Raw genomic sequence first — 26,564 nt, 5'->3', positions numbered from 1 at the left:
ATTGCCACCTTCTGCCTTGGAACTAATACACAGTGTTGATTCTAAGATGGGAGGTAAAGTTTTAAAAAAATGCTCATTGCACTGAATTAAATTAAGTTAGGTGGGGTCATGCTTTTTACCTGAAGTTGTAGAGTGTCTCGATCATAGTCCCAGACTCGGATCCCAGGATTATTGGCTCCATTTTCTATTTCGGGAATGGTTCTTTTCCTGGGCGTCATTCCAGGAGTCAGAAACATGACACTGACAGGTTTATCTTTATAGAAGAAGCCAAATATGAATGCAATTCAAATTTCTTACACACACTCAAGGCCATCTAAAATCTAGCCCTACTCTATCCACTTTCCTTTTTTTTAAAATTTTTTTTCAGTTAATCAAAATCTATTTTCTCTCCCACCTTTCTTTGCCACTTTTGTCATGGTGATAGTCTAAATAGGCTATATTTATGTCATTTATTTGTATATAGATACACACACACACAGACACACACACACACACACACACACACACACACACACACACATATATATGCCATAGTGTTCCTCTCTATAGACTCTAAATTATGGCCAACCTGAACTACTCACAATCCCCCATATGGGCCTTTGGCACATGGTTCCCTACTGTAAGATTAGCCTCTTCTTGTCTCTTCCCATTGCACTGCCTCATCCTTTAAAACCCTCCTTGAGACCAAGTTATCACTCTTTGCAGATGATATGATGGTCTACTTAAAGAATCCTAGAGAATCAACTAAGAAACTAATAGAAGTAATCAACAACTTTAGCAAAGTTGCAGGATACAAATAAACCCACATAAATCATCAGCATTTCTATATATTTCCAACACATCACAGCAGCAAGAGTTAGAAAGAGAAATTCCATTTAAAATCACCCCAGGCAGTATAAAATATTTAGGAATCTTATCTGCCAAAGCAAACACAGGAATTATATGAACACAACTATAAAACACTTTCCAAACAATTAAAACTAGATCTAAACAATTGGAAAAACAATAGCTCATTTGTAAGATGAGCTAACATAATAAAAATGACAATCCTACCCAAATTAATTTACTTATTTAGTGCCATACCTACCAAGAAACTTTTTTACTGAATTAGAAAAAAACTTTAACAAAATTCATTTGGAAGAACAAAAGATCAAGAATGTCAAGGGAAATAATTTTTAAATAATGTAAAGGAGGGGGTTGGTCCTAGCAGTACCAGATCTTGAACTATACTATAGCAGCGGTCATCAAAACAATATGGTACTGGTTAAGAGACAGAAGGGAGGATCAGTGGAATAGACTTGTGGTAAATGACCTCAGCAAGACAGTGTATGATAAACCCAAAGAGCCCAGCTTTCGGGACAAAAATCCACTATTTGACAAAAACTGCTGGGAAAATTGGAAAACAGTATGGGATAGATTAGGTTTAGATCAACATCTCAAACCCTACACACCAAGATAAATTCAGAATGGATGAATAGCTTGAATATAAAGAAGGAAATTATAAGTAAATTGGGTGAATATAATAGAATAGTATACCTGTCAGATCTCTGGGAAAGGAAAGATTTTAAGACCAAGCAAGAGTTAGAAAATATTACAAAATGTAAAATAAATAATTTTGATTACATTAAATTAAAAAGGTTTTGTACAAACAAAACCAAATGCAATCAAAATCAGAAGGGAAGCAACAAATTGGGGGAAAATATAACAAAAACCTCCGATAAAGGGTTAATTACTCAAATTTATAAGGAGCTAAATCAATTGTACAAAAAAGCAAGCCATTCTCCAATCGATAAATGGGCAAGGGACATGAATAGGCAATTTTCAGATAAAGTTATTAAAACTATCAATAAGCACAAGAAAAAGTACTCTAAATCTCTTATAATTAGAGAAATGCAAATAAAAACAACTCTGAGGTAACCACCCCTCACACCTAGCAGATTGGCTAACATGACAGCAAAGGAAAGTAATAAATGTTGGAGGGTATGTGGCAAAATTAATTGCATTAATTTTTTTTATTTGTTTTAATTGCATTGCTGGTAGAGTTGTGAGTAGATCCAACCATTCTGGATGGCAATTTGGAACTATGCCCAAAGGGCTTTAAAAGACCATCTGTCCTTTGATCCAGCCATAGCACTGCTGGGTTTATATCCGAAAGAGATAATAAGTAAAAAGACTTGTACAAAAATATTTATAGCCCCGCTCTTTGTGGTGGCAAAAAATTGGAAAATGAGGGGATGCCTTTTGATTGGGGAATGGCTGAACAAATTGTGGTATCTGCTGGTGATGGAATACTATTGTGTTAAAAGAACTAATGAACTGGAGGAATTCCATGTGAACTGGAAAGACCTCCAGGAATTGATGCAGAGTGAAAGGAGCAGAACCAGGAGAACATTATACACAGAGACAGATGCACTGAGGCACAATCCAATGTAATGGACTTCTCTACTAGCAGCAATGCAATGATCCAGGACAACTCTGAGGGACTTATGAGAAAGAACGCTATTCACATCCAGAGAAAGAACTGTGGGAGCAGAAACACAAAAGAAAAACAACTGCTTGATCATATGGGTCGATGGGGATATGATTGGTGACATAGACTTTAAATGATCATCCCAATGCAAATATTAATAATATGGAAATAGGTCTTGATCAATGACACATGTAAAACCCAGTGGAATTGCTCATTGGCTATAGGAGGAGGGTAGGAGGAGGGAATGGAAAGAACATGAATCATTTAACCATGGAAAAATATTCTAAATCAATTAATTAAATAAAATTTTTTCGTCAGGGAAGATGGTGGCTTAGATGGAGTGAATCTTAAAACCTCTGCACCCTTACATACCGAGATTGAAAACAATGCACTTCAAGAAGAAAGAGGAACAAATCTAACAACAGGACACAGCAGGGGGAACCCTACTGAAGCACAACTAAAGAGGTACACCAAGAAAAAGGCTTCAATTCTTGAACTGTCGGGTCTGAGGGTATAGAAGGGGAATCCTAGGATGCCTCCCCCAAGTGCTGTGTGGAGTCTCCAGCAGCCAGGGACATATCAGGGCAGGTAGATGCGCCAGTCCGGAGAGAGGGCCTTGCTGGCACCAGACTCAGGGAGTTAAACACAGGCACTGGAGAGGTGACTGGAGGAGAAAACCAGAAAAACACAGCAAAAATGCCCGGAAGATGGTGGCTTAGAGAGGCAAACCCCAGACCACAGACAGCTTGACTTCCTCATACCTAGATAGAGAATGCAGGGCTTCAAGAGGAAAGAAAACCAGATCAAACACAGCCTACAGTGCAGGGGAACCCCACTGCTGGAGAGCTTAGTTCAGCAAAAATGCTCCTTCTTGTCCCCCCATGTTTTTTGGGGGGGGGTTTTGTTTTTTGTTTTGTTTTGTTTTGTTTTTTGTTTTTCCCTCCTCTGGAGGTTTTAGCCTCAGGGTAGATTAAGCAGTAAAATTAATCCAATCAGCACAGGACTAATCCCAACAATTGGACAGACAAGAAGTCTTCAAAGGGCAGAGAAAGTAACTACAAACCTCCATTGCCAGATGAGGGAAGATCTTTCATCAAAGATCATTAAATACATCTGCTCAAACTAGCAGAACAAGGAAGGAAAAAATATGAATAAGCAACAGAAGAAGAGAAAAGAAATGACAATTGACAGCTTCTTTCAAGGAAGTGAAAAGAGAGCAAATGAAATAGAAATAGAAGAAGAGGAAGTAGTTCCAGCAAACTGGACACCAGCTTTGGAAGATCTCAAAATTCAATTAACTCAAGAACTTCAGGAACTCAAAAAGCAATCAAGAGAGGCTGAAGACAATTTGAAAAAGGAAATACATGAACTAAAACAAGAAAATAAAGTCTTAAAAGCCAGAATTGGCCAGCTTGAAATTGAAGCAAAGAAGACAAAAGATGATCTACAAAGAAAATCAGACCAGAAGGAGAAGGATGACCAAAAAGCCAGGAATGAAATTCAGTCTTTAAAAAACAGAACTCAACAACTAGAAGCAAATGACTTCACACGGCAGCAAGAATATATTAAACAAAATTTTTAAAAATGGAAAATTTGAGGAGAATATGAAAACACCTCATTGATTCAACCAAAGATCTGGAGAACAGAGCTAGAAGAGACAACTTAATAATTATTGGTTTACCAGAACCATCATGATAAAAGAAAAAGTTTAGATAGCATCTTATAAGAAATTATCAGAGAAAATTGCCCTGAAGTTCTCAAACAAATGGGAAAAGTGGAAATTGAAAGATTCCACAGATCACTTCCTATATTTAATCCACAAATGACAACTTCCAGGAATATTATAGCCAAATTCAAAAAACTACCAGACCAAGGAAAAAATATTACAAGCTGCTAAAAAGAAGTCATTCAGATATCAGGGAACCACAGTTAGGATAACACAGGATCTGGCTGCATTTACATTGAAGGACAGGAAAGCATGGAACACAATATTCCGGAAAGCAATAGAACTGGGTCTCCAACCAAGAATCAACTATTCAGCAAAACTAACTATATTATTGCAGGGGAAAGTATGGTCATTCAATAAAATCGAGGACTTCCAAACATTCATCAAGAAAAAACAAGACTTAAACAGAGAGTTTGCTGCCCAAACCCAGAACTCAAGAAAATCAACATAAGATATGGTCATTTAGTCACTGCTTAAAGACCATGGTAATGAAGAATTCACTGTATTCAAGCCAACCCATTCCACAGACATTTCAAGAATTTCAAGAATACCACTGTGTTATCACCTCACACCTATAGAAATTGAACTGTACCCCACATCAAAGTAAAACAGTTTAAAAAAAAAAAGGTGGAGTATTCTGACCACATCCTGCCTTCATCCCCAGTTACTCTACCTAAAGGAAAGAGGGAAATTTCATTACCAGACTATTACTACTTTTTTAGTTACTCAGAATTCAACTTCATTTTAGGTGTCTTTTCTTTTACAATACTGTAGTTATTATGAACATTTGCCTCTTTATTCTACTTATCTTTTTCTTTACAAGTCTATACATATTAAAAATTGTAAGCAACCTTCAACATTCACTTGTTTAACTTTTGTAACTTTAAAGCATCCATGTGATTTTATGAGTAACTTCATTTTCACTTTTGTTTTGGCAATCATGCGCATTGAAAGCTATATGTCATAGGAAAAAAAAAGAGGTATGATGACTATAAGTTTCTAGAATGGATAGTATCTGAGCAGAAACTTCAATGGTGCTGTTCATCCTACCATGTTTTCATTGTTTGATTTTAAAACTTAAATATTATAATATTTGATGTTTAACTGTAAATGAATTACCTACTATCAGCAATGTAAGAATCCAAGACAACAATAAGGCACTCATGATGAAAAAGCAATTCATCATCATAGAAAGAACTGATGGAGTCTGAAAGCAGATTGAAGCATACCATTCATTGCTTTATTTCCTCCATGAAATTTTTTCTTATGTAAGCAATAAGTATCTTCTTTCACAACATGATGAACATGGAAATATGTATTGCATGATGACACATGTATATCTCTTTATTATTGGTAATCTCCAGAGGAGGTGAAGATCATGCATCTCAAAATGTTTTATAAGAAGTGTATTGACATGTAATGTGGATAAAAATATATGTAGAACAAAGTTTTTTCGGCAATTTCTAGTGAAAAATTAGTTTCTGGTAGTTGTGGGAGCCCTATTCTCCCATTTCCCACAAGTTCAATGTATCAACGTTTGCCTTTTTGCCATTTTCTAGAACAATATCTCTAGGAAACTTAAGGATTCTGTTGTTTAAAATTCTAGCACCTATGTATGAGCTTGTAAGATCTTTCAGTATCAAACATTTCTTGTCCCACAATTTTTTGATTGTATGGACTTTAATTAAATTCAATGTGACATAATAAAGATCATCATAAACAAAAAAATGCCAAATAAAATTTTTCAAATTAAAAAAATCCTCCTCAAATGCTCACTTCTTTCAGGAGGACTCCCTTGATCTCCCCACACAGTTATCACCTTTCTTGCCCTGGACTTTAAAGTGGTTTACCTCAGATCTATCACATATTTCTGCAGATATGTCTTATCCTCCCATCTGACTTCATCCTTCATGAAAGGTAGGGCCCAAGTCTTCTCTGATCTGTATACCTTCTTCCTTATCACCTAGCCTGACACTCCATAAAGAGTATGTCCTTAATATGTTGGCTTAATTTATAGAACCAAAATATAGGAAATTTCTGGGACCTGAATGGATAGAGTGCCAGGCCTGGAGTTAAGAAGACCCTTCTTCCTAAGTTCAAATCAGACTCTTAGTAATTGGATGACCCAGGACAAATCACTTCACCTTGTTTGTCTCAGTTTCCTCATCTAGAAAATGAGCTGGAATGAGACAATGAGAAAAAAATGGCAAACCACTCCAGCATCTTTTCCAGGACAACCCCAAAGAGGGTCATGAAGAGTTGGACACAACTAAACAAGAAACCTGCAAGTGACAATTCCCTGGCCAAAGACATCCCTGCAGTTTGGAAGAGAAAGTTATTTGAAGATGAGAGAAGATGTAACTTTAAACCACCCTGAAGATGCTTGCCTGTGTCATCATAAAACATCCGGAAGCTGTCAGTGTGGTGATGACCAAAAAACTGCCCCGCAATCACATGATGGTGTTTCTTGATGATTTCCATGTAGCGTTTATTGAAGTTGGGCCGGAACCAGGCTTTATTTTGGGTCTTCTCAAAGAAGCCAGGAGGCATGTGCCCAATGATAAACACCTGACAAAGGAAAGGGGTTCAGGCTATCCAGGGTGCCAGGGGAGAAGACTCAGAGAGACATCTCTGTCCTCCTTGAATCTCCTCCTCTCTGATTGCTGAAATCTTGGGCCTCCTTCAAGGCCATAAAATGGGATGGGCTTCCTCTACTCCTGGGAGTCTTCAAGTGGATACTGAAAAACCACTTGTTTTTGTCATAGATCCAATTGCCAGTACATTGGGATAATGAGGTAAAGCACTGGAGAGAATATTAGGAATGGAATCAGGAAAACGAGTTAAAATCTGATCTCAGACATTTACTAGTTGTGTGATTCTTAACCATTTTGCCTCAGTTTCCTCAGTTGTAAAAAGAGTTATTAGTGTCTGGCACATAGAAGGTGCTTCATCCTTTCCCTTTTCTGAACTTGCCACTTAGTGGTCAGAGACCACTACATATCTATCTTATTATCCAGGAATGGACAATTGTCCATGTAACCTGAGGGTTTAGTGGACTTCAAGATCAGCATGAATCACCATAGGTAGTATTATCTCTTTTACAGATGAGAAAACTGAGGCAGAAAGATTTGCCTAGGGTCACAAAGTTTGTAAGTGTATGAGGCAGGATTTGAACTCAGGGCTTCCCAGTTCCAGACTCTGCACTTTGCCTATTATATCACCTACTTGCCTAGAATGCCACAACATTGCAGCTGAAAAAAATCAGTGTAGTCTTGGGCAGCTCTAAGAAGATGATATGGTCGAGAATGAGGGGGGTGACTGATTCACTTGCACTCTGCCCCAGTCCAACTACCTCTGGAGCATTGTGTTCAGTTCTAAACACCACATTTTAGGAAAGATATGAAGAAGTTTGAGCTCATCTAGAGGAAGCCAGGATGATGAGGAGACTTGAAACCACGCCATGCCAAAACCAGCTGAAGGAGCATGGACTGTTTAGTTTGGAGAAGAAAAAATGTAGGAGGAAAAATTATAATTATATGTGTGTATATGAATATATGAGAGGCTGTTAGGAAGAAGAGAAATTCAGCTTGTTTTGCATGGACCCAGGCAGCAGAATGAGGACCAGTAAGTAGAAGCTGCAGATAGGGAGACAGAGAGATAGAGACAGAGAGATAGAGAGATGGATTGATAAATGGATGGATGTGTGTGAAGGGAATCTCCTGTATCCCTGGACTGCTAGCTTTATGTCATGTGACTGGACATCACATGAGAGCGCTCCAAACATAGGACACAGGTAAAATGACCTGGGGACAATGACCTGTAAAGGATGCAGGGTAAAGGGGAAGAAATAATAGAGGGTTGACAGAAAATGCTCCCTCTCTATTCCCTTAAGACAGTGGTGGAGGCCTGTGGCTGAGAGAGATTGCCATGTGGAAAGACAGGAGGTTAGATTAGAAATAAGCTTTAATCTCTATCTAAATGCCTTCTCTATTTTAAGTAAATATTAATAAATCTATGGAAACTAAGAACCAGAATTTTAAATTTAACTTTAACAGATGGCAACCTGAAGTTTTGGAAAAAGAATTCTCTTTTTAAGGAAGTCTTTTAGTATAGAATAGAATAAATCAGTTTTTCTCCTGTTCCTGCTGCAAAGTGGCTTTTTGCATTTTCCCTGGCTGCCCCTGCTGAAAGACTACCTTGCTTCTACTGATAAGCTGCTGCTACTTGCTATTTTCACCTGTCCCCTGCTGCCACCCACTGCCAATTCCCTTGGAGCCATGCAGAGGAGTGATATCACCATCACCACCATCACCACCATCACCACCATCACCACCACCACCACCACCACCACCACCTCAAACCAGCTCAGGGCTGAGTAGTGACTGGGAACAGCTATGTAGCCAACCTTGACCCATCACCTTATTGCTGCCTATTGAGCTGGGCTTTTAGCAACAATCAGCAGAGCCTCGCAGCCCTTCATTGCCAACCCCACCTGGTGAGGTGAGCCTCTACCAGCTTCCATCCCCTGGCTCCCCACTGACCCTTGGGTGGGGGAGGGGATGGAGGGAAGGAGGGGTGCACAGCTACACCACCACCCCCAGTGGAGAACTACAGGCTTCCAGCTTAGAGCTGAGGCCAGCTCCTGGACCCATGATGGTGCCAGGTCCCTGCATAGTCCAGCTGCAGCCCTGGCCCCTGGCCAGACCTTTGCAAGCACCCCAAAGTGGTCCCCACCAATGCTATCCACCCCCATTGCTGCCTGGCTGCCAAGTCAATCCTAACCCAAGAGGACTTCCATGATCCTGGCTGAAAGGGTGGGGACTAAAGCACCAAACCACACAGGGGATATCTCCTGTACCAGGCCCTGGACCCTGATCTCCCAGCAGAGGGTTGAGACTCTGTGCTCCTAGCTGTGGCTAAAGGCACATAGCAGCTAGTACATGCAGGTGTAGGGCCACCCATAGGCAAGAAGTAAAACTGCAGGCAATTTAATTTAAAACTTTTTTAAATAATAAAATGAAATATAATTGGATATATCAAACCAACTTGAATCAAATTGAATAAAAGAATTACTAATTAAAAATATAGTATTGAATTAAATTAAATAAATTCAAATTAATAAAATTAAACAAAATCAAATTAAGCCAAACTAATTCGATGCTATATTAATTAATCAAATATACTAATTCAGTGATTATTTAAAACATAATCATAATTAAAAAAACAAAAATAATAATTATTATTCTAAATATGTATTTATTATTGGTACTATTGCCTCGAAACAATTACTAGTGCCTCACATTAGTTGCTTACTTAACCCTAACTCCAGTCTAGTAGCTTTCTATAATAAAATTAAAGGAAGTTATATCTCAAATTTTTTTTAATGTTTTGGGATCCTTTCATTTTTTGAAATGAATTTTTCATTCATTTTTTTGAAAAATTTGAAAGAACTAAAACTGATCATTGACCATAAGAATTCTAAAGACTATGCTTACTAGCTCCTGTGCAAATATGTTTGAAAATTCAATAAAACCCACTGAAAATAACTTGGTTGACTCTGAAAACCCTCACAAACTGCCCCTATTGCCCTCCAACCAGGAGATTATTCACTCTTTATTCTGGCTTAATTCCTTAAGTTCCTCATCCTAAACCACTAGTTAAATCTAGCAAGACAGACACCCTGTCATCTTCCTACCCTGCCTGTGAGGAGGCTCTTCTCAAACTGGGACTTGACCCCTTCAGCCCTTCCCCTCCTCCATTAGACCCTTCTCACCTCCCACCCTTCCCATCTCCTTTCCTCCCAACCCACCTCTCTACCCTACCTTACCATCTGACCCTTAAACCCACCTACCTTGTTCTTTTGGCACCTGTCTTTGCCTTGCCCTGTTCATTTCCTCTCTTATCTTGCATGGTTTTTTCTCCCTCCCAGCTACCCAGTCTCCACCCATCTTTCCTCTGTCCATTCTTTTCCACCTAACAACCATCCTTCTCCTCTTTCCCACTCTCCTCCTTCTCCCTCTGCTCTTCCTCTTTCTACCCTCCTCTTTTCACTGACCAACCCCACCACCCATCCTACCCGGTTCTCCTTCTCTCCTCCCTGCTCCCAACCCTGATTTCCAACCCACTCTCCTCCCCACCCACATCCCCCAAATCCTTTCACCCTGCCTCCACCTATTGATCAGCCCCTCCCCAGCCTCACTCACTCCCCACTCAATCACTCCCTCCTCCCTCTTTTCCCCATCTATTTGACTCCAATCCAAACATCAATTAAGACAGTAGTAATCACAGACAACTCAAATACAGACCTGTTCCCTCGTAGAGATGTTCTCACTTATAATAAATGAGAGAATTTAGTAAATATTAGACATCATACATCTTTCTCTCCACAAGACATTGAGAGATTCAAAGAAAACTCCCTCCTTTGAAGATGAACCTATTGTAGTTATAAATAAGTTTGAAAGCTTTTACAGGTCTTACAATCCTGTCTTGTTGGACATAGAAGATTAAATGCACACTCTGATAGCAGAAACAGAAAGAAAGAAGGTGCTTTCTCTTGTTAATCATGTCTAGGAAGAAGGGGCTGTTCACTGGCCAACTAAAGACCCTAAATGAGACCCAAATTCAGAGAAAAGATTACTTACATCTATGTCAGGCTAGGAATGTATTACTAAAAGCAATGAGGGCTTATTCTTACAGGCCAGGTACTTGGACTAAATTCGAAAACTTGAAACAAGAGGAAAATGAGAAACCATCTGTGTAAATGGAATTAGCTTACCCTTGTTCATTTGTGTAGACTCTAGCCACCAGAAATAATGTCACCCCACCCAACTTAGAATTAGGTGTGTGGGGGGGGTGAGGTCTGTTACCCACATGTGATAGTAAGTGACAAATCAAAAACAAGGGCTGCCCTTTGCACAGTCCAAAATGGTGTTGAGGCTGCCATTTGTCCATTCGAAGTTGGAAGTGGATGCAGGAAGTGATGAAAGATGCTATCTTTTAAATATGATGGTAACTTCCTGTGAAGGGGAGGTTGGCACTTTGAATTTGGTGTGGAAGGATCTCTGGTGAGATCTCAGACTGCTTCCCTTTGAATTGTCATGTGGGTAAGTTAGGCTGACTCTCTTTCTCTTCCCTTGGTGTTTCTGGAGGCTCTAGCCTCAAGGAGGCCTCTCTTCTTAGAGGAGGCCTTGAGGCTAGAAGCCTTGTTTAATTCACCTCTGCTGGGGCCTCTAAATCCCTACCTGGTTCAGGCCTCTTATCCGGGCCAGAGTTTCTCTCTCTCAATTTCCCTACCTTCAACCTTCCTAATTGTAAATAAACCACCCCATAAAAGTCATCCTGACTTGAGTCTATTTTATTTTGAAATCGAGTTAATCAATTTCATACCTTAAATATCTAGTCCAGTGATTCCCAAAGTGGGTGCTACTGCCCCCTGGTGGGTGCTGCAGCGATCCAGGGGGGCAGTGATGGCCACAGGTGCATTTATCTTTCCTATTAATTGCTTTAAAATTTAAAAAAATTAATTTCCAGGGGGCTAAGTAATATATTTTCTGGAAAGGGGGCAGTAGGCCAAAAAAATTTGGGAACCACTGATCTAGTCCAACCATAATAATTCCCATTTTCCCCTCTTACACATCTCAGGTTCATGGATAGACTTGTTGAACTGGGATGTAGATATCTTGACCTAGATCTTTCTAGGGAAAAAGATATTAGACACATAAGAACACATTTTGTAGAAAAATGCTGCAGGGTTGTTGGGAAATATTTTATGACTAAATGCCCTGACTGGTCCATTATGGACCTCAATACATTAAATAGAGTAGTGGTTTATGTCTTTGAAGGCCATAAAAAGGAAGCTAGAGAGGAAGCTGAATTAGTGGAGAGATTAAAGAAGGGATAAAGTTGAATTAGAGGAGAAATTAAGGAAAAAAATAGCCAAATTAAAGGAACAAGTAAAAAAAAGAGCTATAAGACAGACAGAGGTCATAGTTCTTTTAAAGGAACACAAGAGGCAACCAATGACTTGCTTTTTTTGTGGGAAGGAAGGCCATATAGCTATGGATTGTAGAAACGGGAACCAAGAAAATAGAAATAGAAGAAGCTTGAGAAAAAAATAACAATAATAGATCCTCTAACAGCATCAGTGATTATAATAGGGTGAATTATAAGTCAGACCATAATGTACCATGCCAAGGAATCTGTTATCACAGTGAGGTACCACAGAGAAATTGCCAAAATGGCCAGAGGCATGTCCAAAGGAATCTAGATGAATGATGGAACTTGGGAGGGGAAAGGACCTCAAAGAATCTGGAGGCAAATTTTAAAACCTTTCAGACTCCTCTGCCTTATTGATGTTAAGTGTTTCAGTTTAGGGATTTCCCCTCCCCATAGTGAAGAAATCTATGTAACACAATTTTAAATACAGATCTATGCCCAGAAGACAAGCTGTATATAATTTCCAGTGAACCAATCCAAAAGCTATCAAAATTGGAGAAGAGGACTCTTGGATTCATTGCTCACATGTAAAAAGGGTACCTCCTATTGACATTGAGTGACTGTATCTTGTCACATATATTGTATTTGCTGCTTGTTTGTTTTAAGATTTAATTTTGTTTTTAAGTTTACATATTAATCTAATGTAAAATATTATGTTACACAATATCAATTTCAGTTACTATGTTTTGGCTATTAACTATATGTTCTGTTATATCTGCTTTATTAGTACCCTCCACCTATGAATGGATTGGAGATAATACCATTATAAAAGTCCACAGCTTATAATAATTGTGGTACTTAAAATCTGCATTAGCTTTTATACTACTATTTATAATAAGATTTTTACCTGGTGAAAAAATTATGTACCGTTCACACTGTGGATCATCGCCAAGTTAGAAAGGAAATAGAACTTGCTTTTGTATTGTGCCTCTGTTTGGCTGACACATGGAATGTGAACTATGAATTCCTACTTTTTATTGTTGTTGTTGTTGTTTTCATTTGTAATAGAATATTTTATTTTTTTCTTCTTTCTTCTTATTTTTTGTATTTGAGTACATGGAATCAGTATTAATGTTTTTTATTTTGAAGGATAAGTTTACAATGTGTATTAGCCCTATTAGTCTATTAACCAATGCATACCCAAAAGCTTTAGTCTATGGAAACCTGCCATTGATTAAGTATTATGGGACTTTAACTAATAATTGTGTCTGATTTCAGAAGAAGGGATCACAAAAGAGCCACGGCTCAGTGCAAAGAATCACAAGATCAAGGATACCAACAATCCTTGTGGGATTGCTGAAGAGCCACATCAAGATACTTGTTTCTGAGGTTCGAGGAAGTGGCTTTTGACAAATCCAGACAATGGACTTTCCCATGTCAGATTCCTACAAGTACCTTAGTTTGGCTTTCATTTTGGTTCCCCCTATCCCCAAGATAGAAGGTAAAATCAGACCAGGGAATCATATTTCCCTTTTATCTCAAAAATCTAGTCCCTTATCTTTTATATAATGGCAATTTTCTGTAGTCCTGACTGCCAATGGGTAAGTACAATATTGCTGCAACTGTCCTGCAGGCCTGTAGGACATAAATCACTTTAATTGGGCCTTGCTAGTGATTCAAGGACCTATTATGGATTTATTATTTTTTTTACTTATAATTTTATAAACGTAGATTGTGAGATACATAATTTAATTTAATTTTTTTCTCTTCTTTTGGGTTATTTTGGATGGGTGGAGAGGGCTTCTTTTCAGAATTGATTCACATACATCATAATTAAGTCATGTATCCTGAGGTGATTCTAGTATTGGTCACCACCCTCGTCAGGGGGGATTATCTTAAAAATCCAAGGTTTAAGATCTTTTAAAGCAATTTTAGAAAAAGAAAATTGCCAATACCCCAAATCAAAAGAATTGATCTTTTGGAGAAGGTGCCATAAGGAAGCCTGTGGAAACTATACACTGCATCAAAAGAGCCACAGTGAACTTTGGGATATAATGAACTGAAATGAAGGAGGATGGACATATAATTGGCTTTTTGTCAATGCATCTATTAATCACTTTTTGTTTTTTTTCTCTTTTCTTTCCTTCTTATCCCCAAATTATTGGAATTGCCTCTTTATAAAGTACATTATTTTACACAACTCTAGTAAGAGAAGCTTTAGAGGTATAAGCTACATATGTGGAATGATTCGCTGGGGAGACCTGACATGTTAATCTCCTAGAAACCCCAAGGGAGGAGATTTTAACATGCTGGTCTCCTAAAGAATCAAAGGGGTGATTGTGTTAAGGGAATTTCCTGTGCCCTTGGACTGCTAGCTCTATATCACATAATTGGACATCACATGAGAGCACTCCAAACATAGGTCACAGGTGAAATGACCTGGAAAAGATCAGGAGTAAAGGGGAAGAAATAAAAGAGGGGTACCAGGAAGTGCTCCCTCTCTATTCCCTTGGACATTGGTGGAGGACCATGGCTGAGAGAGACAGCTTTGTGGAAAAGACACGTGGTTAGATTAGAAATAGGCTTTAATTTCTATCTATCTGCCTTCTCTATTTCAAGTAAATATTAATAAACTCTGTGGAAACTAAGAACCAGAGTTTTTAATTTAACTTTAACAGATGCAAACAGATAAATGTCGATATATATACATGTATATATACAAATTCAATTAATCCATCCACGATTATTTATTTAAACACCTTAATATGCTAGGCACTATTGCTAGACATTGGGGATACATAGATAAGAACCAGATTTAACATATGGAAAAAGGTTCCTAATAATTCGAGTTGCCCATGAGTGGAATGAACCACCTCCGATGGAAATCTTCAAGTAGAAACTTGATGACCATATGTTGGGAATGAAAAAGATTCCTCTTAAAAGTATAGGTTTGTCCTTTCCCTTACAACTGAGATTCTAATAACTAATAAAAATATACAGTACTTCATGTTTACAAAGTGTTTTATATATGTTCTCTGATCTGAGCTTCAGAACAAATCTGGGAGGTAAATTCTATTATTATCTCCATTTTACAGATGAAAAAATTGAGGCTGAATAAAGTTAAGTGATTTGCCCAAGATCACACAACTATTAAGTGTCTAAGGCAGAAAATGAACTCAAGTCTTCTCGACTTCAAGTCTAGCCGACTGTCTACTGCACCACCTAAGCTGCCTCTAGTGAATGATGCCTTCCCTACCTCTGCATCTTCCCCAGGAGCATAGAGCCTTGCAAAGAATAGGTATTCTATCATTTCTATTTACCTTTTTTCCATCTTGGAATGCTTCACTCAGCACAGTATCCATCCACTTAAACTGTTTCCCTGGGTCATGCATGCGGCTTTCAGCTCCATTTTTTTCATAGTACAGATTGGTGTTGAGCGCCAGGACTTGCCCAGCTGACTTTTTACCAGGCAAGTTCTGATGATAGAAGGCACCTTGGGTAAGAAATCCAGAGAGAAGGCTGAAACGAAGGTGTAGTTATGCTCCTGATGACACACATCATCAGGGCTACACTCACCCCTCTTTCCCTTCAGCTCTAAGTGGAAACAGGGAAGAATGTCTGGGAGTCAGAAGCCCTGAGACTCAGAAGAGCTTAATTTGAGATGACCAAGCTCCATCATTAACTCTCTGTGTAATTTTGGGCCAGGCTCTTCCCCTATTCTGGCTGCTTCCTCCTCTGAAGGAGGCTGCTTGGATTAAAGTGATCTCTTAGCGTCTTTCCAATGCTAACATTCTGACTCCCTAAACAACATGTGGACTTTGTTAGGTGTTACAGGTAATTTATAATTGATAGGTAGACATATATAGTGTGTAGGAAAAGACAGACCAGTTTGGCTGACAGAGAATATTCTAAGCCAGAATGGAAAAGGGGTTTGGTCCAGAGAGACAGTGTGGCAGTTTCCTGCTTTGGAGAAGAGGTGTGAAGCTGGATGCTGCTGTACTACTAGTCTTTGGATTATTTGGGATCTCCATAGAGAACGTGGATCTGCAAATCAAGACAGAAGAGGAAGACCTAGGTAGAGTCAGGATCTGTCCTGTAGTTGGTGAAGAGTTCCAGGAAGTCCTGTACTCCCTAGCCCTTTTGGATTATCTTGCTGAGAACAGAATTTTCCTGTGTCTAAACATCATCTGGCAGTCATCAAGGACCTTACATGAGATTCCCATAGCCCTGTCACATTCAGCTGAGCCATTTGCTGGCTGTCTGTTAGGTAGCTTAGGACTAGCCACCCCAAATAACTGTCACCATTCTCTGGAAGTTGGTCCCTTTGAGGTTAGAAACCCTTCTCCCTCCAATTCCCATCTTATCAAACCAATAAATTTTACTTTGCTTTGTTTGACTTCCTTGTCATCCTCTCTCCCAACCATCAAGGATCCACTGAGAGTTAACTATCCCTGGCTGTTGTGAAGGTTTCAGTTATTATTAGTTCTCCTAAACAGTTTCCCATTCCCCAGTAGTGTTGTTTATTATTCTTTCCCCTGTGGGATTTGTGTGCCTCACGGTGTGTCCCCTGTGTGTTAAGCTCCTTCCCTGTCAGTTGTCAGTTGTGAGCTGCCATTGCCCTTCCCCATTCAGATACTGTTTTTTCACAGGCTGGTTCCTTTGCTCCATCTTCCTTTGCCTTATCACTTCCCAGAGACCACAGGACTTCTGTCTTTACCCCTTCCACAGTCATATGAGGTTTCTCCTGCTGCTTAGTCATACTGAGTCTTCTGAGTAGATGACCTTCCATTAGACTTCCTGGATACCTCCCTAATCCAAAGTATCACTACTTCTGATGGAGTCCAAGTTCTGCTAGTGGAAGATGCTGCAACCCTTTTTTTTTTGTCAGGGAATTGATGGAGACAGGCAGTGGGCAAGTGAGCGGCAGCAACAGAAGCAGGACCCTCCTGCTCTGAAATCTTGTACTTCTCACCCCTTAGCAGTAGTTAAACATGAACTGTAAAACCTGTAGTTTCAGCATTAGTCAAGCATAAATGGCAGAAACTATCATCAATCAGGTACCCATTCTGTATCATCCATCACCTGTACTGGATCTGTAATATTCTATATTGGGCATCAGCTTTGTGATGTTGGTATTATCACTCACATTGTTCTATATTTACCTTAGTCCTGAACTGTTAGGCATTACTAATTACCTATAGGGGTCATGTACTATGCTGTACCTCCTACCCTCCATTACCCCCCCTCCATGTTCCCATTCCAGAAGAGTAGCCAGACATCTCCCACATTGACAAATGATGCCAGGTGGGACCATGAGGAAACATGGAACATGCACACCAAAGGGTTCTGGCATTCCAGAAAAATCCCCTGCAAAGGCTCCTTAGTCCCTTTCTGGGGCAACTAAATTCATCTATGACATCAAACCCCAAAACACAGCTTGATCTGAATTTGGCCATGTCCACTTTCCAGGGGGAAAGTGGAGACTTCTCTGGAATGGGAGATGACTAGCCCCCAGACTCTAATAAATATGCAAACCCTGATACACACCTTGGGTTGCCACTCTACATCTGGGGCTGCTTCTCTGTTATCTGTTGGGCTATTCCATCAGTCCCAAGGGCTACTCCCCCACCCTGAGAGCTTCCACTCCCATCATCCCAGGGCTATGAAGTTGCTATTCCAACAGCTCCAGAGCTGCTACTCCACCATTTTAGAGCCTAATCCATCAGTCCAGGGCTGTGGAGCTTCTCTATCAGCTCTAGGGCTATTAGGCTACTTTACCAGGCCCTGGGCTAATCCATCAGCCCCAAGGCTCTCTGATTAGCTCCCAGGCTATTCCATCAGCTAGTAGGCTATTATACTATTTTTAGATGCCCTTCTTCTTCAAATAAAATTCTTTTCTTACTTCTGGATTGAATGGCATTTGAGCCTCCCATTCTTGGGGTAAGACCTTGCTACAAACTTGGGTATTTCTCCCACAACAGGATGGAGAAGAAATCAGAAGAATCTTAACTTGATCTTCTTCCCACACCAAATTTGCTTTGGATCCAAGAAAATAACCCCCAAATTAGGGAGCCAGACAAAATGTCCAGCTTTCAAGGTTGGGGGATAAAAAGGCACCTTGGGCACTGGTTCTCAGCCTTCAGACCTAGACTCAATGAACTTTATTATCAATGAGGTTCTACAGAAAGGTCTCAAATAATCCTCTGGCAAGATTCAAGGAATATACTTGACCTGGGTACTTCCTAAACAATATATAGGACAGGTAAAGGTTCTGATAATTGGTAAATACCCTTCCCTAGCCTGGCTATCCCTCTCTTCTTCCCCTTCTCTTCTCTAACCTTGCTTTCTGGACACAGAACCCAAACACAAGTTGGAGGAGGTGGATGGCTGGGTGGCCACTACCTATGTTGCTCCCCACTTACAACTTCTATCTAGACTTATTTTCTGGGTTTGGGATTTGTTGTTGTTTTTAACTTACTTTTAAGTTATTATGATAGCAGAATGTATATGTACATGAAGTGGAAGAAAGCACTTTCTTGAAATTTGTAGTATTTGGGGATATGCCCCAAAATCCAAGGCTTGGTGATGAAATAGTCCTGGTGCCCTGGCATCCTGGCACCCAGGACCTGTCCATTCCTGTTTTATAAGGGCCCACCCTTTCAGTACTATATCTTCAGCCTCACTCTTTCTGGTACTTTGTCTGTGACTCTTGAGCACTGAAGTTAAGAGTTCAGTGCCAGTGAAGTCAGCATTATTGGTGCAATCCCCACCTGGGCTAAGAGACTTTGAAGAAAGTGAGCTTTTTTATGTTCCTGGCCCCAGACTGTATCCCTGACCCGACTCTGTCATTTCTATAATTCAGAAGGGGAACTGGGTAAGAAATTACAGATGGGTCAGGACGTGGAAAAACAAGCCAATGTATACATGGGTCTAATTGAAACTAAGTCTAGTATACCATACCACTTTTATATATATAATGTTGGTTGCTGGAACAGTGTTTTTCTCTATCATTCAGTACCTTTTTTGAACTGAGAGATTGATTTGTAATCAAGCCATGGCCTCCACAAATCTGCTATGTAACTATAAATAACATTGCTTTTTGCTGGAAGTTGGTCTTTGGGGTGGAAATCATCGTTTCCCAAAGTAGCGTAGACTGTAGTTTCTAGGGAGAAAATACAAATTGAAAATTAAGAACATTCTTATCATTATCTTCACTAAACAGGAAAAGAGATAATGTGGATGACTGAACCATAGACATAATAAAAAAAACTATCATTTTATCAATCTGTTTCAGTTCTTACCCACTCCCACCCCAACTGAACCACTGCAAGATGACCAATTTAAGAGTGGCTGATTTTGTGTTTTATTGGAATTACTAAAATATTCAAAATAAAAAAATATATAAAAAAGGAATTACTTTCTCTTCCCTTGGCCATGCTCTAGTCAAATAATAAAAGTAATAATAAAAATATTGTTGTAGTTCAATTATATCAAACTCTTCATGACCTCATTTGGAGTTTTCTTGACAAAGATCCTGGAGTGGTTTGTCATTTCCTTCTCCAGGTCATATTACAGATGAAGAAACTGAGGCTAACAGGGTTAAGTGATTTGCTCAGGGTCACATAGCTAGTAAGTGTTTGAGGTCAGATTTGAACTCGGGAAGGTTCATCTTCCTGACTTCAGGTCTGGCATTCCATCCATTGTGCCATATACTAGCTACCCAATAACAAAATTAATTAATATTTATATAGTACTTTAGTTATCTAGCAAACTTTAAGTTTGAAAAAATTCACAAAAATTATTTTACTGTTACCATTTCTTCTTTATTTTTGTTATTATGGTATAGAAATAGTGATGATTTTTGTGGATCTATTTTGCATTCAGCTAATTTGCTATAGCTATTAATTATCTCAATTTTGATGCTTATTCTCTGGAGTTTTGTAAAAATTCTATTATGTTTGTCTGCAAATAGAGATCATTTTCTACATAATAATTTAAGGAGGAAGGGGTAGGGTCTAAGGACTAAAATAACTAAAGGCTTCCCATAGAAGACTGCATATGAGCTCAGCCTTCAAAGAAGGGGTATAAAGTAGTGATTCCCAAAGTGGGCACTACTGGCCCCTGGTGGGTGCTGCAGTGATCCAGGGGAGTGGTGATGGCCACAGGTATATTTATCTTTCCTATTAATTGCTATAAAATTTTTTTAAAAATTAATTTCCAGGGGGCTAAGTAATATTTTTTCTGGAAAGGGGACGGTAGGCCAAAAAGTTTGGGAATCACTGGGTATAAAGGATTCTAAAAGGTGGCAACAATTAGGAGGGTGCACATTCTAGGTATGGGAGTTGAGGGGCCTGTGAAAAGGCACTGAGTTGAAAGTTGGAATGCCATGTACGAGGAACAGAAAACAGGCCAATTTGCTTGAAACAAAGAGTACATGTAGGCTGGAGAAGGAAAGCCAAGCAATTTAGTCTGGTTGGAATATCAAAGTTATTATCTTGCAATAGGAGATTTTCATTGACCCCTAGGAGTAAACAACAGAAATGACCGGAAAAGACACATCAGAATATCTAAGGTTCTGGTCATAGTTTCAACATTCACTGCCTGAAAAACACGCAAAAAATTAGTGTTTGTCTCCCTATTTCAAGAATGACTATAATAATCGCTGAAAACCAAAAGTGTTCTGAATTCCTCAAAGGAAGTTGGTAGAGGTAGGGTTCTAATCAGAGGCAGAGGCTCTACTGTTGCCAAACATTCTTTGCTGAGTTTCTTACCTCAAACTTCAATCAAAGAAAGACCATTGGAAAACTCCCTTTCTCCCATCCTCTCATCTCACATCCTTCTGACATCATCTCCCACAATTACCCTCTCCAGACACTTCTCTGATGGAAAGGCAATCTTTCTGTTTGTCAAGTGTGTACCTTTGACTCTCTATTCCCTTTTGTCTTCTTCAGCTTATTGTCATCCTCTTCATCCTCACTGTCTTTCTAATACCTTCAACTTCTCCCTAACCACCAGCTCCTTCTCTGCTGCCTACAAAGCATCCAAATGTTCCTTTTTCTTAAAAACAAAGCAAGGGGCAGCTGGGTAGCTCAGTGGAGTGAGAGTCAGGCCTAGAGACAGGAGGTCCTAGGTTCAAACCCGGCCTCAGCCACTTCCCAGCTGTGTGACCCTGGGCAAGTCACTTGACCCCCATTGCCCACCCTTACCAATCTTCCACCTATGAGAAAATACACCGAAGTACAAGGGTTTAAAAAAAAAAAACAACAAAGCAAAACCAAGCCTTCCTTTCTCAATTAAGCTCCTTAACACTTCCATCTATACTAATGGATCCCAAAGTTTTTTGGCCTACCGCCCCCTTTCCAGAAAAAAATTACTTAGCGCCCCTGGAAATTAATTTTTTTAAATTTAATAACAATTAATAGGAAAGATAAATGCACCCATGGCCATCACTGCCTCCTCTGGATCACTGCAGCACCCAACAGGGGGTGGTGGCACCCACTTTGGGAATCACTGATCTATACAAATGGATAGAACACTAGACCTGGAATCAAGAGTTCAAATCCAACTTCAAACTCTTATTGGCTGTGTAAACCTGGGCAAGTCACTTAAATTCCCTCCTCCCCAAAAACTCCTCTATTTGCCTCAGTTTCTTTAACTGTAAAATGTGGAAAATATTAACACTTACCTCACAGATTTGCTGTGAAATTCAAATGAAGTAACATTTATAAAGCATCTGGAAAATAGCAGTCTCTATATAAATGCTTATTCCTTTCCCTTTCATTCCCCAACCCTCTTAAACTCTCACTTTCTACAGTCTGAGCTGTTAGTACCACCCCTCCTTTTTTTTTTTTTAACCTTTACCTTCTGCCTTTGAATGGATCCTACGGATTGGTTCCAAGGTAGAAGAATAGTAAGGGCTGGGAAATTGGGGTTAAGTAACTTGCCCAAGGTCACCCAGATAGGAAGTGTCTGAGGCCAAATTTGAACCCAAGACTTCCCATCTCCAGGCCTGGCCCTCTATTTACTGAGCCACCTAGCTGCCCCTAGTGCCATCCCTTTTAAGATTACCTTTCGTCTAGTCTGCATGGATTTTTTGTGTTATCTTTTATACGGCAGCTTGTCTCTTCCAAAAGCTCCTTGAAGATTGGGGCTGTTTCACTTTTATCTTGCTATTTTCTAACACTTAGAATATGCTTGACACAGGCATAATCTTGCTGATTGATTGACTGATTGATTGTGGGAAAGAATGTTTCATCCAATTCTTCTGTAACCCACAGAGGCTTCTTCCTCTGCCTCAACATGGCACAAGGAGATGCCAGGCTCTTTAAGGCTATTTCAATAATGTGGAAACCTTATAAATTCCTCACATTTTAAGGTAGCCCCAGGGACATGCTGGAGAAAAGTGGGAACCTGAGGTCTATAGTTCAGCCTAGCAAAAGACTGGCCACCTTTCTTTTTGGTCACAGGAAGCCATAAGAATGTTCTCCTGAGGCATGAAGAGGGTGCATGGGCACAGGTGGAAGAGGTACTCACTTTAATGAAATCATAAATCTGTGAAACATACAGCAGGGTTGCAAAACAACCCTGTCTTCAATAAGAGATCCTTCATTAATTGGTTGAATCATACCTGGGAATACTAATAGAAGGAGGTCCGTCAAGCGTTTCACTATGATCAACACGGCTTCTTCTGTCCATTCTTCATTAAGGATTTGAGCTGTGAAGTCACTGCAAAGTCACCAGTGTAGAATGTAAGACCAGGGAGAGGCAGATATTTCCATGGAAAGGATAGAAGGCCTGAGGTAACAAATTGGGTGAACCAATATGGTGGAAATACTGTGGTTGGGAGAAAGCCAATATAAATTCCATTGATTCAGAAGGGAAAACTTCCGGGGCATACCATCCTTATCCCATAGAATTCTAGGATTTGCAGGTAGTTAGGTGAAAACCATAATCACTGGGATAGGAGGGAATTTTTACTCTATACCCTAAAACTAATCTAGTTTCTCAGGTCCACCTCAGAACTGTTGGGTACACCTGGCAGACCAGAGGACAGGGAGCTGTCCTATCAATCTGAACACACACCTCCAAGTTTGTATTGGCATCAGACAATATGAGGAAGTCTCCTGCCTAAACATTTAATAAGACAAAATCAAAGGACAACATTTGATGACTAGGATACAAGAATCCATGACAATTTCATTATCCCCTAGAGAACCCCAGATTCCAAATGCATATGTGAAATGAGATCTTTACTTTCTAGGATCTGATTCTAGCGTCAAAAAAGACTCCCCAGGTCCAGTGTGGGGCCAGAGAGGTAGTATGGGTCAGGAGAGCTGGGTTCTATAGTACTGACTCTGAGGCTCATTGTATAAACTTGAATAATTGCATCTCAGGGCCTCAGTCTCATCTTCTGTAAAATGGTATAAGATAGATTATCTCTAGGGGGCCCCTCTGGCTTAAAAACTATAATATCTTCCATAGAATCATGGAGCAGCAATCACAGAGATTGAGACTTCTCGAAGTTTTTAGTGTACCAGACTCTCTGGCCACAATCTGGTGAGGCCCAGGACATCTTTTCAGAACAAGGATTTTAAATGCATAAAATTGAAATAAGAGTTTTAAAATTCTGTTTCTATTTGGCTCCAGTACAACCATTTTATTTGTAAGAAAAATCATATAGCCCACTGAGACTTCCTTTACTTGAAACTTCCAATAATTAACACAACTCTATGGCATCTAGGTGGCACAGTGAATAGAGTGCCAGGCCAGGAGTCAGTAAGACCAGAGTTCAAATCTGGCCCCAGAAACTTATTAGCTGTGTGAACCTGGGCAAGTTACTTCACCATGTTTGCCTTAGTTTCCTCATCTGGAAAATGAGCTGGAGAAGGAAATGGCAAACCCTTCCAGTATCTCTGCCAAAAAAATCCAAATGGGGTCATGAAGAGTCGGACATGACTGAAATGACTAACCAGCAACAACAACAAAAAGAACTTGTTCTCGATTTAAAAATAATCATTTGCTAGATGAATTCCTGTACCAATATATTGATATAATCTTTCCCCTTCTGCTATATTTGACATGTAAACCTCCCCATCTGAAGTAACTGGAAACTACAAAAGCCTTAGGAAAACACTGTGTATTGCCAGAGGGAACTTAGAAATTCTGAGTCTATGCTGAGCATACAGATATAGATAGGTAGATAAATAGATAGATAGAAATAATATAAAAAGACTGTTTCTTAATATGTCTCTGGGTATTCTTAAAAGTGATGGCAGCAGTGAACTCAATGAATCCTTGGCTATTTTCATAACAAAATAAAATACATAAGATTACAAAAGAAACTAATAATTTTGAAATATGGTTATCACACACACACACACACATATATATATATATATATATACACACACACACACACACACATACACACACACATAGGTACCAAGTTAAGAACTCCTAGTTAGAGACAAGAATCCTAGATTGATGATCAAAAGACCAGGGTTCTGTAAAAAGGAAATTGGGAAAACCCATCTAAAAGTGTATATATTTCTATGGACAAGGGAAATGTATCAAAACTACATTTCCCGTGATCCAACATGGTCCAACTGATTTCCGTTTCCGACGTCTTGACGCAGGGGAGAGCTTAAATCTCGTGGGTTAGGAGGGAGTGGTCTCTTTTGCCAGTAGGCGCTTCCAGGAAACAGGAGAGAGTAATGGAGGTGGCGGCAGTTTTGAATGCTTACAAGCGCGTGGTCTAATGATTTTATCTATCAACATGGCTTTAATTAAAATACTAATTTATATATTTATACAAGCATCTATCATTTTTCATTTTTATAGTTCAAATTCTGGCTCTATGTGACCCTGCCCAAATCATTGAATTGATCTGAATTTGTTTCTTCCTCAGTAAAATAAGGGGGATGAGCTAGATAGTCTCAAAAGTCACTTCCTGCTTTAAATCATATAATCTATCTCTCATAGGGATCATAGATTTTCCAGAAAATTTATAATCCTATAAGAGGTACATGAAATTTTTTTTCCAGACATCTCATATACCTCGGTGCAGCCTAGTTGTTAAGTAGGGCCCAGCAGAGTCAGCCAGTGAAGACAAAAGTACAAGACCTCTCTGCCTGAGGGCAAGGTCTGGTATTGGACAATAAAATCTTACTTTTGGATTCCAGGAAAAGCCGGGCCTCACCTGGCACCTTTTTTGAAGTATATCATTTTAGAAAATCCCAGGTGGCTTGCTTTTCCATGTCTACCTGTCAATTACATCTAAGGGCTAATCCTAATCATTGCCATAAGCATAAATGAAGTTAGGATGTGCAGTTAATTCAATCCTCCTATTAGACTATAAGCTCTTTGAGTGGACCTGGATTTGGGAAGACCTAATTTCAAATCCAACTGCAGACATTCAATGGCTGTGTGACCCAGGAAAGTCTCTCTCCTCATCTATAAAGCAGGAATAATAATAGCACCCACCAACTAAGGTTGTTGTGAGGACCAAATGAGTTAATATTTATAAAAATATTTATAAAAAATATTTAGCATAATGCCTGGCAAAGAGTAGTCACTTAATACCTATTCTCTTCCCTTGTCTTCCCTTCCCTTCCCTACCTCACCCCCTCCTACCTTTCAGTCTTCCTATCCTTACTCCCCAGCCCATATTCTTTGATCCAGTGACACTAGCCACTTGGCTGTTCCATAAACAACACCTTCCATTTCTGGGCTGGTTCTGGGACTTTTCTCTGCCTGTCTCTCATGTTTGGAATGTCTTCCTTCCTTTACTCTTACTACTGACCCCTCTGGCTTCCTTGAAGTCCCAACTAAAATCCCACCTCTGACAGGAATCCTTTCCAACCCCTCTTAATTTCAGTCCCTTCTCTCTTCTAATTATTTCCTATTTATCTTGTATATAGATTGCTTTGCATATATGTTTGCATGTTGTCTCCCCCATTAGATTATAAGCTCCAAGAGAACAAGGATTGCCTTTTATCTGTTTTGCATCCCCAGGGCTTAGTACAGTGCCTGGCACAGAGTAGATGTTGATAAATACTGATTGATTGATGGATTGGAAGGTACTAAGTCAGTAAGTGCTTCATTGAATTAAAGCTGGGATATCCAGACCAGACAAGCACAAAAGATCCTTCCAACTCTAACATGCTTTGACTTTGTTGCCAAAATTCCAAACTAAGATGATGAGTTCAGCGTTTCTGTTGAGGAAAAGGTTCTCACCCAGTCAAGAGAATGAAGTCCGGCTTAGGCAAGATGGCCTTCATGGCAAAAATGGACGAGTTGATGAGCATCCAGGGAGCATCACAAAGGTAATCTCCCCACACACCTGCATTGGACACTAATTGGGAACCTGATGATGGACACACTTGTGATGGATCTTCGGACATATGATTATACTCTAGTTCAAGGTGCAGGTCT

General features: G+C 39.5%; 1 protein-coding gene across 1 annotated transcript in view; it reads right to left on the bottom strand.

The window, feature by feature from the left end:
• LOC123241035 (acid sphingomyelinase-like phosphodiesterase 3b) overlaps positions 1 to 26,564 on the bottom strand; it is a 33,158-nt gene that overhangs the window by 2,219 nt on the left and 4,375 nt on the right. Inside the window, exons 3-8 of the mRNA XM_044668745.1 lie at positions 26,367 to 26,562; positions 22,759 to 22,856; positions 19,150 to 19,293; positions 15,452 to 15,624; positions 6,584 to 6,764; positions 120 to 253 (exon numbers count right to left, since the gene is read on the bottom strand). Of these exons, the coding sequence (XP_044524680.1) occupies positions 120 to 253; positions 6,584 to 6,764; positions 15,452 to 15,624; positions 19,150 to 19,293; positions 22,759 to 22,856; positions 26,367 to 26,562 (926 nt within the window). The remainder of the gene's footprint in view (positions 1 to 119; positions 254 to 6,583; positions 6,765 to 15,451; positions 15,625 to 19,149; positions 19,294 to 22,758; positions 22,857 to 26,366; positions 26,563 to 26,564) is intronic.

Source organism: Gracilinanus agilis, chromosome 3 (assembly GCF_016433145.1).
Source record: "Gracilinanus agilis isolate LMUSP501 chromosome 3, AgileGrace, whole genome shotgun sequence".
Classification (NCBI taxonomy): Eukaryota; Metazoa; Chordata; class Mammalia; order Didelphimorphia; family Didelphidae; genus Gracilinanus; species Gracilinanus agilis.
Note: the sequence above shows the minus strand (reverse complement) of the source record. Positions and strands in the feature narration are given on the sequence as shown.